General features: G+C 42.5%; 1 protein-coding gene across 6 annotated transcripts in view; it reads left to right on the top strand.

Moving 5' to 3' along the window:
• The window catches only part of ERC1 (ELKS/RAB6-interacting/CAST family member 1), a 539,472-nt gene that overhangs the window by 34,083 nt on the left and 489,755 nt on the right, over window positions 1-15,634 (top strand). For all 6 annotated transcript variants that reach the window (XM_062194621.1, XM_062194626.1, XM_062194624.1 and 3 more), the window contains exon 2: window positions 11,858-12,685. In XM_062194621.1, coding sequence (XP_062050605.1) covers window positions 12,017-12,685 — 669 coding nt within the window. In that variant the 5' untranslated portion in view covers window positions 11,858-12,016. The remainder of the gene's footprint in view (window positions 1-11,857; window positions 12,686-15,634) is intronic.

Here is a 15,634-nt window from a genome sequence, read left to right as displayed (position 1 = left end):
GGTTCTAGTCCCGGTCGGGGCACCGATCCTGTCCCGGTTGCCCCTCTTCCAGGCCAGCTCTCTGCTGTGGCCAGGGAGTGCAGTGGAGGATGGCCCAAGTGTTTGGGCTCTGCACCCCATGGGAGACCAGGAGAAACACCTGGCTCCTGCCATCGGATCAGCGCGGTGCGCCGGCCGCAGCGCGCTACCGCGGCGGCCGTTGGAGGGTGAACCAACGGCAAAAGGAAGACCTTTCTCTCTGTCTCTCTCTCTCACTGTCCACTCTGCCTGTCAAAAATAAAAAAAACAAACAACAACAACAACAAAAAAAGAGTATTCAGGAAAATTCTACGGGCAGATGTTTGGCCTAGTGGTTAAGATACTGCTTAAGATACCTGCAAGTCATGTTGGAGTGTTTGGGTTTGAGTCCTTTCTCTGCTTCCAGAAAAATATGTACCCTGGGAAGCAGCAGGTGATGACTCAAATATTTAGGTTCCTACTGCCCACATGGGAGACCTGGATTGAATTCCTGACTCCTGGCTTTGACCTCTTCCAGCCTCAGCAATTATGAGCATTTGGGGATGAACCAATAGATGGGGACTGTCTTTTTATCTGTCTTTCTCAGCTTTTGGAATTAATTAATTAATTATACATATATGTATAAAAATCCTGAATGACAAATAATTGATCCTCATAACTAATCTTTTCCAGCTTCTACAAAACAAGTCATAAATTATATATATCTATTTATATGAAATGTCCAGAATAGCAAATATTATAAGAAGTAGATTATTGGTTGCCAGGGCCTGGGGACTGGGAAATGGTGACTGCTTACACGTTCATGGGGTTTCTGTTTAATGTGGTGAAAAGATTCTGCAAATAGATAGTGGTGATGGTTACATCACATTGTAAATACAGTTGGCCCTCAGTGTCCATGGGTTCCACATCACTGATTCAACCAACTGAGGATTGAAAATAGCAAGAAAAAAATTGTCTGTACTGAACATGAAAGAATTTTTTCATTATTTCCTAAACAAAACAATGTAGCAACTATTCAAATAGCACTTGATTGTGTTAGATATTGTAAGTAATTTAGACACAATTTAAAGTATACAGAAGCATGTGCATAGGCTATATGAAAATACTGCATCATTTTATGTAAGTAATTTGAACATCTGTGGATTGGGGTATCTCAAGTGGAACAAATTCCCTATGGATACTGAAGGACACTATATTACTAAAAACCACTGAATTTTACACTTAAAAATGGTTAATTTTATGGATTGTGAGTTATAGCTTGATGAAAAATGCTGAAATGGGCCAACATTTTGGCATAGTGGATAAAGCCACTGCCTAAAGTGCCGGCATCCCATATGGTTGCCGGTTTGAGACCTGGCTGTTCCACTTCCAGTCCAGCTCCCTGCTAGTGGCCCTAGAAAGCAGTGGAGAATGGCCCAAGTGCTTGGACCTCTGTACCATGTAGGAGACCTGGATGAAGCTCCTGGCTCCTGGATTTGACCTGGCCCAGCCCAGGGCATTGTGGCCATCTGGGGAGTGAACCTGTGGATATATGATCTCTTTCTTCTGTCTGTCTGTCTGTCTGTCTCTCTCTCTGTTACTCTGACTTTCAAATAAGTAAATAAATCTTTAAAAAAAAGTTGAAGCAAAAATGAAAAGCCCTACAAGCAAAAGTATATTGATTCTCAATGGGATGTGATTAGGTAAACAGAAGGTATTAGAATATAGGACTATTGAAACCAAAAGTGTTTAATGGGGTTCTTTTTTTTTTTTTTTTTTTTTAAAGGTAGAGTGACGGAGAGAGAGAGGGAGAGAGACAGAGACAGAAAGATCTTTCTTTTTTTTTGACAGGCAGAGTGGACAGTGAGAGAGAGACATAGAAAAAGGTCTTCCTTTTCCGTTGGTTCACTCCCCCACCCCCATGGCTACTGTGGCCGGCGCACCACGCTGATCCGAAGCCAGGAGCCAGGTGCTTCTCCTGGTCTCCCATGCGGGTGCAGGGCCCAAGGACCTGGGCCATCCTCCACTGCCTTCCCAGGCCACAGCAGAGAGCTGGACAGGAAGAGGAGCAACCGGGACAGAATCCGGCGCCCCAACTAGAACTAGAACCTGGTGTGCCGGCACCGCAGGTGGAGGATTAGCCTATTGAGCTGCAGCGCCGGCCTAATGGGGTTCTAATCTCTCTCTCACTCTCAACCTGGTAATCTAAATCAGAGTGAACTACTGTTATTGGTGTTAATGTGTCATACGCCTTCAGCGCGTTAGGCCGTGAAAGTAAAATTCAGCATCAATAGATTGTGAAGATAAGATTGTGTATTAAGCAGGCTGTTTTGGAGATTGTTGTAATAGTACTGACCAGATAGAATGAAGTTGTAGTTGTAGGGATGAAGTGGAAATACATTGGAAAGGTAAAAAATGATGATGAGACTGGCATTGTGTTGCAATGTATTAAGCAGCTGCCTGCCTGCAATGCCAGCATCCCATTTGAGCCACCGTTTGACACCCAGCTGCTCCACTTCTGATACAGCTCCCTGATTATATGCCTGGGAAAGCAGCGGAAGATGGCCCAAATACTTGGGCCTCTGCTACCCATGTGTAAGACTCGGATGGAATTCTAGGCTCCTGGCTTGGGCCTGGTCCATTCCTGACCATTGTGGCCATTTTGGGCAGTAAACTAGCAGATAGAAAATGTTTCTGTTTGTCTCTCTCTTTGTCCCCTCCATTCCTTTTCTTCTTCCTCTCTGTAACTCTGCTTTTCAAATAAATAAATAAATAAATAAATACATCTTTAAAGAATTGATGTTATAATTGATAAGATACTGGGTGTTGAACTGAGTAGCAGAAAAGGAGTCAAATTATGTCAAACTGGGGAACATAGGAGGAGGGGTATGTTTTAGGGGAAAATAGGTGTGTGTTTAGAGTTGTTGGGTTGTCTGTGGGACATCTTGGCAGAAATATTCAGTAGATAGTTGGTCATAAATGGTCATCTAAACCTACAGTCCAGTAGAGAGGCCAAAGTTGGGGATATTGATTGAGAAAACCTAAATACGGTACTTACTTAAAATAGGTAATGGTTGTGAAACTATGAATGTGGATGAGATTTCCCAGGAGAAATGATAGAGAATGAGACAAGAACATGTTAGGTAGAGTTGTAATGGTAGAGAAAGAGGAGCCAATAAAATATATAAAAAAGGAAATGTCATGGAGGGTTAGTGGGAGGTCCCAAAGGGTAGGATCAGAGAAACCCATCTAAGAGTTTCAAGGTAAAAGTGATTAGTAGTGATATGGGCTTGGGGCACATCAATTAAGTTGCCACTTGAGACACCCACATCCCATGTCAGAGTGCCTGATGCAAGTCTCAGCTATTCTACTTCTTATCTAGCTTCTTGCTAATGTGCATTTTGGGAGGCAGCAGGTGATGGCTGTAAGTAAGTCCCTGCTATACACTCAGGAGTCCTACACTTGATCTTAGCCAAAAGGCTGAGAAGCGATCACTCAGGAGTCCTAGATTGAGTTTGGGGCTCTTGACTTCAACCTGGCCCACCCTTGATGTTACAGGCATTTGGGGGAGTGAAGCAGCACATGAAGAGCTGTCTTTCTTTTTGTCTGTTTCTTTGTTTTTCCTTTCTCCCTTCCTTCCTTTCTTGACTTATTTATTTATTTAAAAGTCAGAGAGAGAGAGAGCAAGCGAGCGAGCTAGAGCTCTTCCATTCACTGATTTATTCCTCATGTGGGTGCAATGGCCAGGGCTGAGTCAGGCCAGATCCAGGAGCTTCTTCTGGGTCTGTCACATGGGCAGCAGGGGCCTAAACACTTGGGCCATTTTTTGGTGCTTTTCTCAGACCATTAGCAAGGAGCTGGATCAGAAATGGAGCAGCCAGGACATGAATTGGTGCCCATATGGGATGCTGACGTTGCAGGCCACAGCTTTACCCTGTACGCCACAACACCAGCCCCTCTGACTTTCAAATGAAATGAAAATAAATAAATAAAAATTTGAGAAATTGTTAGTAGTGTCATATGCAGTAGCAGCAATGAGACTCCATTGAATTTGGGCATTAAAAAAACATTCTGGCATAAAAAAAAAATAGTGGGTTTTTGACACAATGGTTAAGATGCTGCTTTGGATGCTCACATCTTTTGTCAGAACATCTGGATTTGAATCCTAACTCTTCTCTTAATTCTCTCTTCCTGCTAATGACACCCTTGGAGCAGCAAGTGATGGCTCAAGTGTTTGAGTCTCTCTGCCACCCATGTGGGAAACCTGGTTTGAATTCTTAACTCCTGACTTTGGCTTGGCCAGCTTAAACTATTGTGACATTTAGGAAATGAACCAGCAGATGGGAAATCTCTCTGTTTCTGTCTGCCTCTCAAGTAAGTAAATACATTTAAAATTTTTTTAAAAAAAGTTAAAAAATGTATTTTATTCATTAGAGACAGACACTTCTTCCCATATTCAACCATGTGTGAACAGGAAGCTGGAGCCAGAGCCAGGAATTGAATCTGGCACTCCACTGTGGGACACTGATGTCTTAACCACTAGGCTAAATACTCACCCTAAGATTCTGGCTTTCTTCTAGAAGTGGGTAGTTAAATTTTTAGTACCTAGAACCTTATCCTGTGTTAATATTTGTTGAAAGTTTTAGTGTTTTGTCCTGATTATAAAAAAAGCTGAAAGGCCGGCGCCGTGGCTTAACAGGCTAATCCTCCGCCTTGCGGCGCCGGCACACCGGGTTCTAGTCCCGGTCAGGGCGCTGGATTCTATCCCGGTTGCCCCTCTTCCAGGCCAGCTCTCTGCTGTGGCCCAGGAAGGCAGTGGAGGATGGCCCAAGTGCTTGGGCCCTGCACCCGCATGGGAGACCAGGAGAAGTACCTGGCTCCTGGCTTCGGATCAGCAAGATGCGCCGGCCGCAGCGGCCATTGGAGGGTGAACCAACGGCAAAAAGGAAGACCTTTCTCTCTGTCTCTCTCTCTCTCTCACTATCCACTCTGCCTGTCAAAAAAAGAAAAAGAAAAAAAAAAAAAGCTGAAAAATAGTTTGTTTGAAAAGATGTAAAAAGAATGAGATCATCATCAGAAATCTTAACAACTGACAATTGTGTAATACACTGTACTCTTTTTTAAAAACTTAGGTGGAATCTGTTATAATGTTTTCTTCTTTGTCTTTGTTTTGATAGTATATACAAACATTTTCCACATCATTAATTATAGAGCCACATCACTGCTTTTTTTTTTTTTTTAAGATTTATTTATTTATTTGAAAGAGTTACACAAAGAGAGAAGGAGAGGCAGAGAGGGGAGAGAGAGAGGTCTTCCATCTGCTGGTTTACTCCCCAAATGACTGCCATGGCTGGAGCTGCGCTGATCCGAAGCCAGGAGCCAGGAGATTCTTCTGGGTCTCCTACTAGGATGCAGGGGCCCAAGCACTTGGGATATCTTCTACTGCTTTTCCAGGCCACAGCAGAGAGCCAAATTAGAAGTGGAGCTACTGGGTCCCGAACGGGCGCCCATATGGGATGCTGGCACCGCAGGCAGCCGCTTAACCGGCTATGCCACAGTGCTGGCCCCACAGATTGCTTTTAATGAGATAATGTACCCAGACTAGTTTCCTTGTGATCTTGTAACAAATTACTACAAACTTAATGACTTGAAAACAACAGAAGTTTATTCCTTTTTTTTTTTTTTTTTTTTAAAGATTTATTTGGGGCCAGCACTGTGGCCCAGTGGGTTAAAGCCGCAGCCTGCGGTGCTGGCATCCCATATGGGTGCCGGTTTGAGTCCTGGCTGCTCCACTTCCAGTCCAGCTCTCTGCTGTGGCCTGGGAAAGCAGTAGAAGATGTCCCAAGTCCTTGGGCCCCTGCACCTGTGTGGGGGACCTGGAAGAAGCTCCTGGCTTCTGGCTTCGGATCAGCTCAGCTCTGGCCGTTGCCGTCATTTGGGGAGTGAACCAGCGGATGAAAGACCCCTCTCTCTCTCTCTCTCTCTCTCTCTCTCTCTTTCTCTTTCTCTTTCTTTCTCTGGCTCTACCTCGCTCTGTAACTCTGTCTTTCAGATAAATAGAATAAATCTTTAAAAAAGAAAGGTTTATCAATTTGAAGTTACAGAGAGGCCGATGCTGTGGCATAGTGAGTAAAGCTGCTACCTGCAGTACTGGCATCTCATGTGGGCATCGGTTCAAGTCCTGGCTGTTCCACTTCCAATCCAGCTATGGCCTGAGAAAGCAGTAGAAGATGGCCCGAGTGCGTGGGCCCCTGCACCCGTGTGGTAGACCCAGAAGAAGTTCCTGGCTCCTGGCCTTGGATCGGCGCAGCTCCAGCTGTTGTGGCCATTTGGGGAGTGAACCAGCGGATGGAAGACTATCTCTCTGTCTTTTTCTGTCTGTCTCTCTGGCTCTGCCTTTCAAAAAAATTTCAAAAAAAAAAAAATTTAAAAAAGAAAAAGAGTTAGAGACGGGGGTCTTCCATCTGCTGGTTCACTCCCCAAATGGCTGCAATGGCCAAAGCTGAGCTGATCTGAAGCTAGGAGCCAGGAGCTTCTTCCAGGACTCCCACGTGAGTGAAGGGACCCAGTGATTTTGGCCATCCTCCTCTGCTTTCCCAGGCACATTAGCAAGGAGCTGAATCGGAAGTGGAGCAGCTGGGTCTCAAAGTGGCACCCATATGGGATGTTGGTGGTGTTGCAGGCAATGGCTTAACCTATCACATCACAGTGCCAGCTCCAGAACAGTAATTTTTAAAACATTTTTGTTCTAGCATCCTTTTTACTGTTCAAAACTAATGAGGACTTCAGATAGTTTTTTTTTTTTCTAAAGGCTATATCTATCATTATTTACCACATTGGAAATCTAAGAAAACTTTGAAATGCCAATGTATATAAGCAAACTTTTCATTATCTGTTAGTGGGATAAGATTACATGGCACATAACTTCTGAAAAACAAACTGTGTACACATTTTATAAAAATATTTTATAAGAATAATTTGCTTTCATGGACCTCCTAAAAAGGTCCTGAGCACCCCTGGGGATCTGTAACCCATTTGAGAATTGTCTTGTAGAAGATCACCTCTGGCACTAGTGTTGAGAATAGTTTTCCACCTACAAAAAGAAGTGCCTTCTAAATTGTGATACAATATGCATTATATATATGTGTATGTACAAATGAAAATAAAAAGTTTCAGGAAACAGCACCATATTAATTGTATCTTGTTGCATCAACAAATTCAAAACTAACTGGGTTTTAAAAAAAGAATCTCAGATTTTATGAAGAGTATAGATGGGTAGTCCTAGTTAAGAGTCAAGATGTCCGTAAAGTCTACAGTCATTTCATGGTTTTACAGGTTGAAGGGTCCTCTTCCAAGCTATTGCACATGACTTTGGGCAGGAGGCCTCGGTCCTTGGCTATTTGCCTCTCTTCATAGAGAAGTTTTAAATATCCTCATGACACAGCAGCTAACTCCATGTGTAGTGAATAATCCAAAAGAGTGACCAAGACACAAGCTTCAGCATCTTTATGAGTGATTCTTGAAAGTAATGCATCTTTAGAAGCAAGTTACTAAGTCCAGCTCACATTCAAGGAGAAAGGAATATTTTTCCTCCTCTTGAAGAAAGAAGTCAAAGAATGTATGAACATGTTTAAAGCTGCCACAAATAATTGTCAGGAGGCTGAGTCTTCCATGGGTCTCTTGTTTCTGGTATACTTCAGCTATCTATGCTAAGAATGTACGGTCCTTACTGCTGTTTCTCAGGATTGGGTTTGCATGAGCCGTCTTGAGGGATGAGGTAATGTCTCTCATGGGGACAAGGAAAGGCTTACTTATTACTATGAAAGTGGTAGATTTCCCAAGCTCAGTGTTCTGTAGCTATGATGCACACCCACAATATAAGTAGAATCCATCTGACCTCCTTCATCTAACCTGTGGGACATGGAGCAAAGGCAAACATGCATATTCATGCTTGCTGTACTGTAATAAAGCCTTTTTTTTTTTAAGTCCTAGGAGACTCCTGTTGTGTCAGAATCCATAAAATAGTCATAGGATAATGTTTTGACTTGTAAATATGGTAAAATAAAACTCCAGGCCCTTCACAATATCTACTTTTACTTTAGTGTGATATACTCTGAAAATAAGCTCTACATTCTGTTTCCTGCTTTATTCTCAATTACAGTTAACCTTCCATATCTGTAGGCTCCACACTGCAGATATAAAATGCAGGTGATAAATAGTTGGAAAAAATTTTTATCTTACTGAACATGTATAGACTTTTTTTTAAAAATAATAATGATATGACAATTTTTCCATACAAATTCATTTTGTATTAGGTATTATGACTAAGAAATGATTTAAAATATATGGAAGGATGTGTGTGGGTTATACACAAATAATATGCTGTTTGATATGAAACTTGAACATCCACAAATTATGGTACCCATGATGGTTCTGGAGCCAGTATTTTATTTTATTAAAAACAAACACAGGTAGAAATTTGGTGTAGCAGCTAAGGCACAAGTCATTATGGTTACATCCCATGTCAGACTGCTTGAGCTCAAGTCCTAGCTTGGCTGTTGATTTCAGCTTTCTGTTTTTATAGACCATGGGAGGGAAGCGGTGATGGCTGAAGTGGCTGGATTCCTGCCACCCATGTGGGAAGAACTAGTTTGAGTTCCTGGCCCATGGCTTTTGCCCCCTGGAAGTTGGTGGGCATTTGGGGAATGAACCAATGGATGAGAGCTTACTTTCTCTCAAATAAAAAAATAAAATGCTCAAACAAAATCTATCAAACTGATTTACAACCCACAGTTGAGTTGTAATTGTAAGTTTGAAAACACTGATTAGGACACTCTGACTAGAGGCAGTTAGAAAGTTGTTGTAATTCAGGTAGGCCATAATAATAATAATAGGCCAAGGTAATAATTGTGGGCTTAGAAGAGAAGGATCAATTTAAGAGATATTTGGAAGCAAATGGATAGGAATTGTATTCTTTGATATTTATATTTAGGGCTTGAGAGAGATTTAGGATTTAAAAAAATTATCTCTGATTCACTCCCCAACAGGCTGTTAACAGTCAGGGCTGGGCCAGATGGAAGCCAGGAACCAGCAGCTTCTTCCAGGTCTCCCATGTGGGCACAGGGCCCCAAGCACTTGGGCCATCTTTCACTGCTTTCCCAGGTACATTAGCAGGGAGCTGGATTGGAAACGGAGAAGCCAGCATTTGAACTGTACCCATATGGGATACTAACATTGCAGGCTCTGGCTTTACCTGCTAAACCACAATGCTGGCCCCCTTATCAGTTGTTTTACTGCCCAAATGCCCACAACAGCTGAACCAAGCTAAAGCCAGGAGGTTGGAACTTAATCTGAGTCTCCCATACAGGTGACATGGATCAAACACTGTAACTGTCACCTACTACCTCCCAGGAAGGGTTGGTGGTGGAGCCAGGACTCAAACCTAGGCACTCTGATATGGAATGCTGGTGTCCCAGACAATGACTTTGCTGCTCTGTCATAATGCCTGTCATGTTTTGATACTCTCTTTTTTATTTTTTTAGAGATGCATTTATTTATTTGAAAGGCAGATTTACAGAGAAAGAAATAGATAGAGGGAGATACAGAGAGATCTTTCATTTTCTGGTTCACTCCCCAAATGGCTACAATGGCCAGAGCTGGGTCTATCTGAATCCAGGAGCCAGAAGCTTCTTCCAGGTCTCCCACTTGGGTGCAGGGGCCCAAGGACTTGGGCCATCCTCCACTGCTTTCCCAGGCACATTAGCAAAGAGCAGGATTGTAAGTGGAGCAGCCAGTACTTGAACAGGTGCCTGCATGGTCTGCTGGTGCCTCAGGCTGCGTCTTTATCTGCTACACCACAGCGACTGCCCCTGTTTTGAGATTCTTTTTTTTTTTTTTTTTTTACAGGCAGAGTGGACAGTGAGTGAGAGAGAGAGAGAGAGAAAGGTCTTCCTTTTTGCCGTTGGTTCACCCCCCAATGGCCGCTGCGGCCGGCGCATCACGCTGATCCGAAGCCAGGAGCCAGGTGCCTCTCCTGGTCTCCCATGCGGGCGCAGGGCCCAAGCACTTGAGCTATCCTCCACTGCACTCCCGGGCCACAGCAGAGAGCTGGCCTGGAAGAGGGGCAACCGGGATAGAATCCGGCTCCCCAACCGGGACTAGAACCCGGTGTGCCGGCGCCGCAAGGCGGAGGATTAGCCTGTTAAGCCACGGCGCCGGCCAAGATTCTTGTACTTTAGCTCTTCCATTTGAATTTTAGTATCAACTCATTGAAAAATCCTATAAAGATTTTAATTGGAATTATGCCTAGTAGTTGGGGGGAAGAATTGATACTTTTTACAGTGTTTTTAATAAATTAATTCATTTTATTTATTTGAAAGGGAGGGAGGGAGAATCAGAGATTTCCTATCTAGTATTTCACTCCACAAATGGCTATAGCAGCTGGGACTGGGCCAGACCAAAGCTGGGAACCAGGACTCAATACAGATCTCCCTCATGGGTGTCAGGGACCTAACCACCTAAGCCATCACCTAGGGTCTGTATTAGTAGGAAGCTGGAATAGAAGTGGAGCCAGGACTTGAACCCAGGCATTCCAGTATAGGATACAGGCAACTTAACTGGTAGGCCAAAGGACCACTCCAAGTGTTTTTTTTTTTTTTTTTTTTTTATCCATGAATGTGATAACTTTTCTTTGGTTCAGGTGTTTTCATGTGTTTCAATAAAGTTTTTTTTTTTTCTAAAGTGTTTATTTATTTGAAAAGTAGAGTTACAGACCGAGGGAGAGACAGAGAAAGGTCTTCCACCTGCTGGTTCATTCCGCAAATGGCCACAAGTCATCTGAAGTCACGAGCCAGGAACTTCATCCAGGTCTCCCAAGCAGGTGCAGGGGCCCAAGCACTTGGGCCATCTTCTGCTGCTTTCTCAGGTGCATTAGCAGAGAGCTGTAGCAGAAGTGGAGCAGCTGATATTGGGCACCCACATGGGATGCTGGTCCTGCAGGTAGAGGCTTAGCCTACTGCACCACAGTGCCAGCCCTGTGTTTAGATAGTTTTATAGTTTCTTTTCCAAAAATGCTTGTACATATTTGTTAGATTAATATTAAAGTGTTTTTATGGTTTTGTTGCTGTTATGAATGGGACTTAAAGTATTTTTTAGTTAATATAAAGGTACATGGAAATATTGATACTTCTATATTTATATATTGACCTTTTGACTTTTTGAGTTCTGTTCTAATTTCTTGTTAGTTGATAATCTTCAGTTTTCAGTTAGAAAATTATATATACTTAAACTTTTATCTCTTCTTTATCAGTCTTTTTTTTGTTTTGTTTTTGTTTTTTTTTAAATTGAGAAGCAGAGAGAGGGTGAGAAAGCTGTCATCCACTGGTTCACTTCCCAAATGCCCGGAGTAGCTGGATGGGGTGGGGGTCAAAGCCAGGAGCTGCGAGTTCAGTCCAGGTCTCCTATGTGTGTGGTAGGAGCTCAGCTACTTGAGCTATCACTCCTGCTTCCCAGGGTCCATAATAGGAAGTTGGAGTCTGGAACCTGAGCCAGGAATGAAACCCAGGAACTCCAGTGTAGGATGTGATTGTCTTATACCTCATCTCAGCCACTAAACCAAATGTCCACCCCCAGTCAATCTCTATACCCCCCTTTTTTCTTTTGCAGTTGGGTGATGGGTTTTCAGTATTTAGTTTTGAGACATGTAAGACTTTTAAAAATAATGTTTACTGTGAAATACATTTTGAATGCATGAGTTAATAGATGATTGAAGGGGGGTCTTTCTAGTGTAGGGGTAATACAAAGTTTCTGAGAAGGGCAATATTTATTACTGGAGGATTAATGTGTGATCTTTTCATTTCAGATATGGTGTAAGATATTTCTTCAAGATTGGACGGCTGGTGACCTGTTAATACTGATGAGCCTTAAGCCAACTTATAGCCATAGAGAAACCTCACAGAGTTCCTTTTTTTTTTTTTTTTCTTTTTACATCTTTCCCTGCACCTAAATTCACCTTGCAACCATGTATGGAAGTGCTCGTTCAGTTGGGAAGGTGGAACCAAGCAGCCAGAGCCCTGGGCGTTCACCTAGGCTTCCTCGTTCCCCTCGTTTGGGTCATCGTCGGACCAATAGCACAGGAGGGAGTTCTGGAAGCAGTGTTGGAGGTGGTAGTGGGAAAACCCTATCAATGGAGAATATACAATCCTTAAATGCTGCCTATGCCACATCTGGCCCTATGTACCTAAGTGACCACGAAAATGTGGGTTCAGAAACACCTAAAAGCACCATGACACTTGGCCGTTCTGGGGGACGTCTGCCTTATGGTGTTAGGATGACTGCTATGGGCAGTAGCCCCAATATAGCCAGCAGTGGGGTTGCTAGTGACACCATAGCATTTGGAGAACATCACCTTCCTCCTGTGAGTATGGCGTCTACTGTACCTCACTCTCTTCGTCAGGCAAGAGATAACACGATCATGGATCTGCAGACACAGCTGAAGGAAGTATTAAGGGAAAATGATCTTTTGCGGAAGGATGTGGAAGTAAAAGAGAGCAAACTGAGTTCTTCAATGAATAGCATCAAGACCTTCTGGAGCCCAGAGCTGAAGAAGGAACGAGCTCTGAGAAAAGATGAGGCTTCCAAAATCACCATTTGGAAGGAGCAGTATAGAGTTGTGCAGGAGGAAAATCAGGTTAGTTTTCCATGTATGTTTCTCTTTCTTGGGTGATTTCATATATAAAAGTGAAATGAGCCATTCTTTTTCTTAGTTCATGTATTTGCCTTTTCCCTGTTTATTTTAGTATTTTTGTCCTCCATTGCTCAATCTTTTCCAGATTTGCTACTGTGCCCTATTTATTTTTTTCTGGTTGCCAGATGGCATGCTCATTGTTCTTGCTTGTTTTCCCTGGCTTCTCTTTCTCTTCCTGTCTTTTCTTTGAGTATATGTTCCTTTTTTTCCAATTCTTGCAAGAATGTAATTTTGCCATGCATTCTAACATCTATTATCAAAATTATTTAGACTATGTGACCTTGTAAGGTACACCATTAAGATTTGTCATAATAAATATCAAAAAAGCCAGTTTAAAAAAAAAAAAAAGTTATCAGGTTGGTGCTGTGGCATAGCAGATTAAGCCACAGCCTGCAGTGCTGGTGTCCTATATGGGCTCCGGTTCCATTCCCGGCTGCTCCACTTTCTGTTCTATTCCCTGCCAATGTGCCTGGAAAGCAGCATAAGATGGCCCCAGTCCCTGGGCCCCTGCACCTCAGGGAGACCCTGAGGAAGCTCCTTGCTCTGACTTGGCCAAATCCTGGTCTTGCAGCCATTTGGGGATTGAACCATCACATGGAAGATGTCTCTCTATGTAACTCTATCAAATAAATAAATAAATTTTACAATAAAAGGAGGGGTTTCCTTTATTAAAAAAAGCTACATCATGTTGTTAGTATAGAACAGAAATTATTTTTAAAAAGTTACAGAATTTTTAAAATTTTGTTTGGAGGCAGATAGAGATAATGAGTTCCTGTCCATTGGTTCACTCCCTGAATGTCTGCAGTGGCCGGGGCTGGGCCAGGCCAAGACTGGGAGCCAGGAACTCAAACCAGGTTTCCTATTGGTGGCAGGGGTCCAGCTACTTGAGCCATCATCTGCTGTCTCATAAGGTGTGCATTAGTAGGAAACTGGAATTGAGAGTGGAGCTGGAACTTGAGTCCACCACACCAATATGGGATGTGGGTGTCCCAGCTGGCAGCTTAACTACCAGATCAAATAGCTACTCTTGATGATGTACATATTAAGTATTAGCAATGAGTAACTGATTTCTTTGTTGACATTTATGGAAGTTTCAGAATGCTTATGTACTTTTATTGTTCTTTAATTTTTAAAATTTAGATAGAGGAAATTCAACCTGATGTGACTGGTTGCTCTATAATGTAAATAACATAACTAAGTATTGCAATTATAGAACTTTGCAGTCTTAAGAGCTGAGTTCTATTTCATTAGCTGTATAAATAACATTCGTTTGTTATTTTTCTACACTCTTTCTTGTTATAGTTGATGTTTTACAATAATCACGTCACATTCAGATACATACTTAAGACTCCAAAGATGTGAACAAATCATGTTCAGGCTCCAGCAATTAAAATCTTAAACATACTTTTTGTATTTATAGAAAATTTTGCATTTGTAGAAAATTTTTATATTTATGAGCTTGATTATTTGTCTTTTTTAAAAAAACTGTCTTCTACTTTTTAGATAGAATTTTGTTTTTTTTATTTAAAAAATTATTTGAAAGTTTATTTGAGAAGGGATGCTGGGGAGAGAGACACACACACACAGATAGAGAGACTGAGACACCAAGAGTTCCCACTTACTGGTCACTCCCAAAATGTTGGCAATAGCCAGGGCTGGGCTGGGCAAAGAAAGCAAGAACTGGGAGCCGGGAACTCAGTTAAACTCTCTTGGGTAGCAAGAGTCTAGCCACTTGAGCAGTCAGCGCTGCCTCCCAGGGTCTGCATTGGAAGGAAGCTGGAATTAGGAGTTGGAGCTAGGAATTGGACCCAGGCACTCCACAGTGGGGTGTGGGTGTCCTAACTGGAGTCTTAACCTCTAGGCTAACTGCCTACTCCCTAGGAGTAGAATTTTTTTTTTCATTTATTAAACTTTTATTTAATGAATATAAATTTCCAAAGTACAGCTTATGGGTTACAATGGCTTCCCCCCTCCCATAACTTCCCTCCCACCCGAAACCCTCCCCTTTCCCCCTCCCTCTCCCCTTCCATTCACATCAAGATTCATTTTCAATTCTCTTTATATACAGAAGATTAGTTTAGTATATATTAGGTAAAGATTTCAACAGTTTGCCCCCATATAGCAACACAAAGTGAAAAAATACTGTTGGAGTACTAGTTATAGCATTAAATAACAGTGTACAGCACATTAAAGACAGAGATCCTACATAATATTTTTTTAAAAAACTAATTAATTTTCTATGCCATTTCCAATTTAACACCAGGTTTTTTTTTTTTTTTCATTTCCAATTATCTTTATATACAGAAGATCGATTCAGTGTATACTAAGTAAAGATTTCATCAGTTTGTACCCACACAGAAACACAAAGTGTGAAAATACTGTTTCAGTACTAGTTATAGCATCACTTCACATTAGACAATGCATTAAGGACAGATCCCACATGGGATGTAAGTACACAGTGACTCCTGTTGCTGACTTAACAATTTGACACTCCTGTTCATGGCGTCAGTAATCTCCCTAGGCTCTAGTCATGAGTTGCCATGGCTATGGAAGCCTTTAGAGTTCGCTGACTTTGATCTTATTCTGATAGGGTCATAGTCAAAGTGGAAGTTCTCTCCTCCCTTCAGAGAAAGATACCTCCTTCTTTCTCTTTTTTTTTGACAGGCAAAGTGGACAGTGAGAGAGAGAGACAGAGAGAAAGGTCTTCCTTTGCCATTGGTTCACCCTCCAATGGCCGCCGCGGTAGCACGCTGCGGCCGGCGCACCGCGCTGTTCCGATGGCAGGAGCCAGGTGCTTCTCCTGGTCTCCCATGGGGTGCAGGACCCAAGCACTTGGGCCATCCTCCACTGCACTCCCTAGCCACAGCAGAGAGCTGGCCTGGAAGAGGGGCA

The sequence above is a fragment of the Lepus europaeus genome, chromosome 6 (assembly GCF_033115175.1).
Source record: "Lepus europaeus isolate LE1 chromosome 6, mLepTim1.pri, whole genome shotgun sequence".
NCBI classification, from domain to species: Eukaryota; Metazoa; Chordata; class Mammalia; order Lagomorpha; family Leporidae; genus Lepus; species Lepus europaeus.
This window is presented reverse-complemented; position numbering and strand designations above follow the sequence as displayed.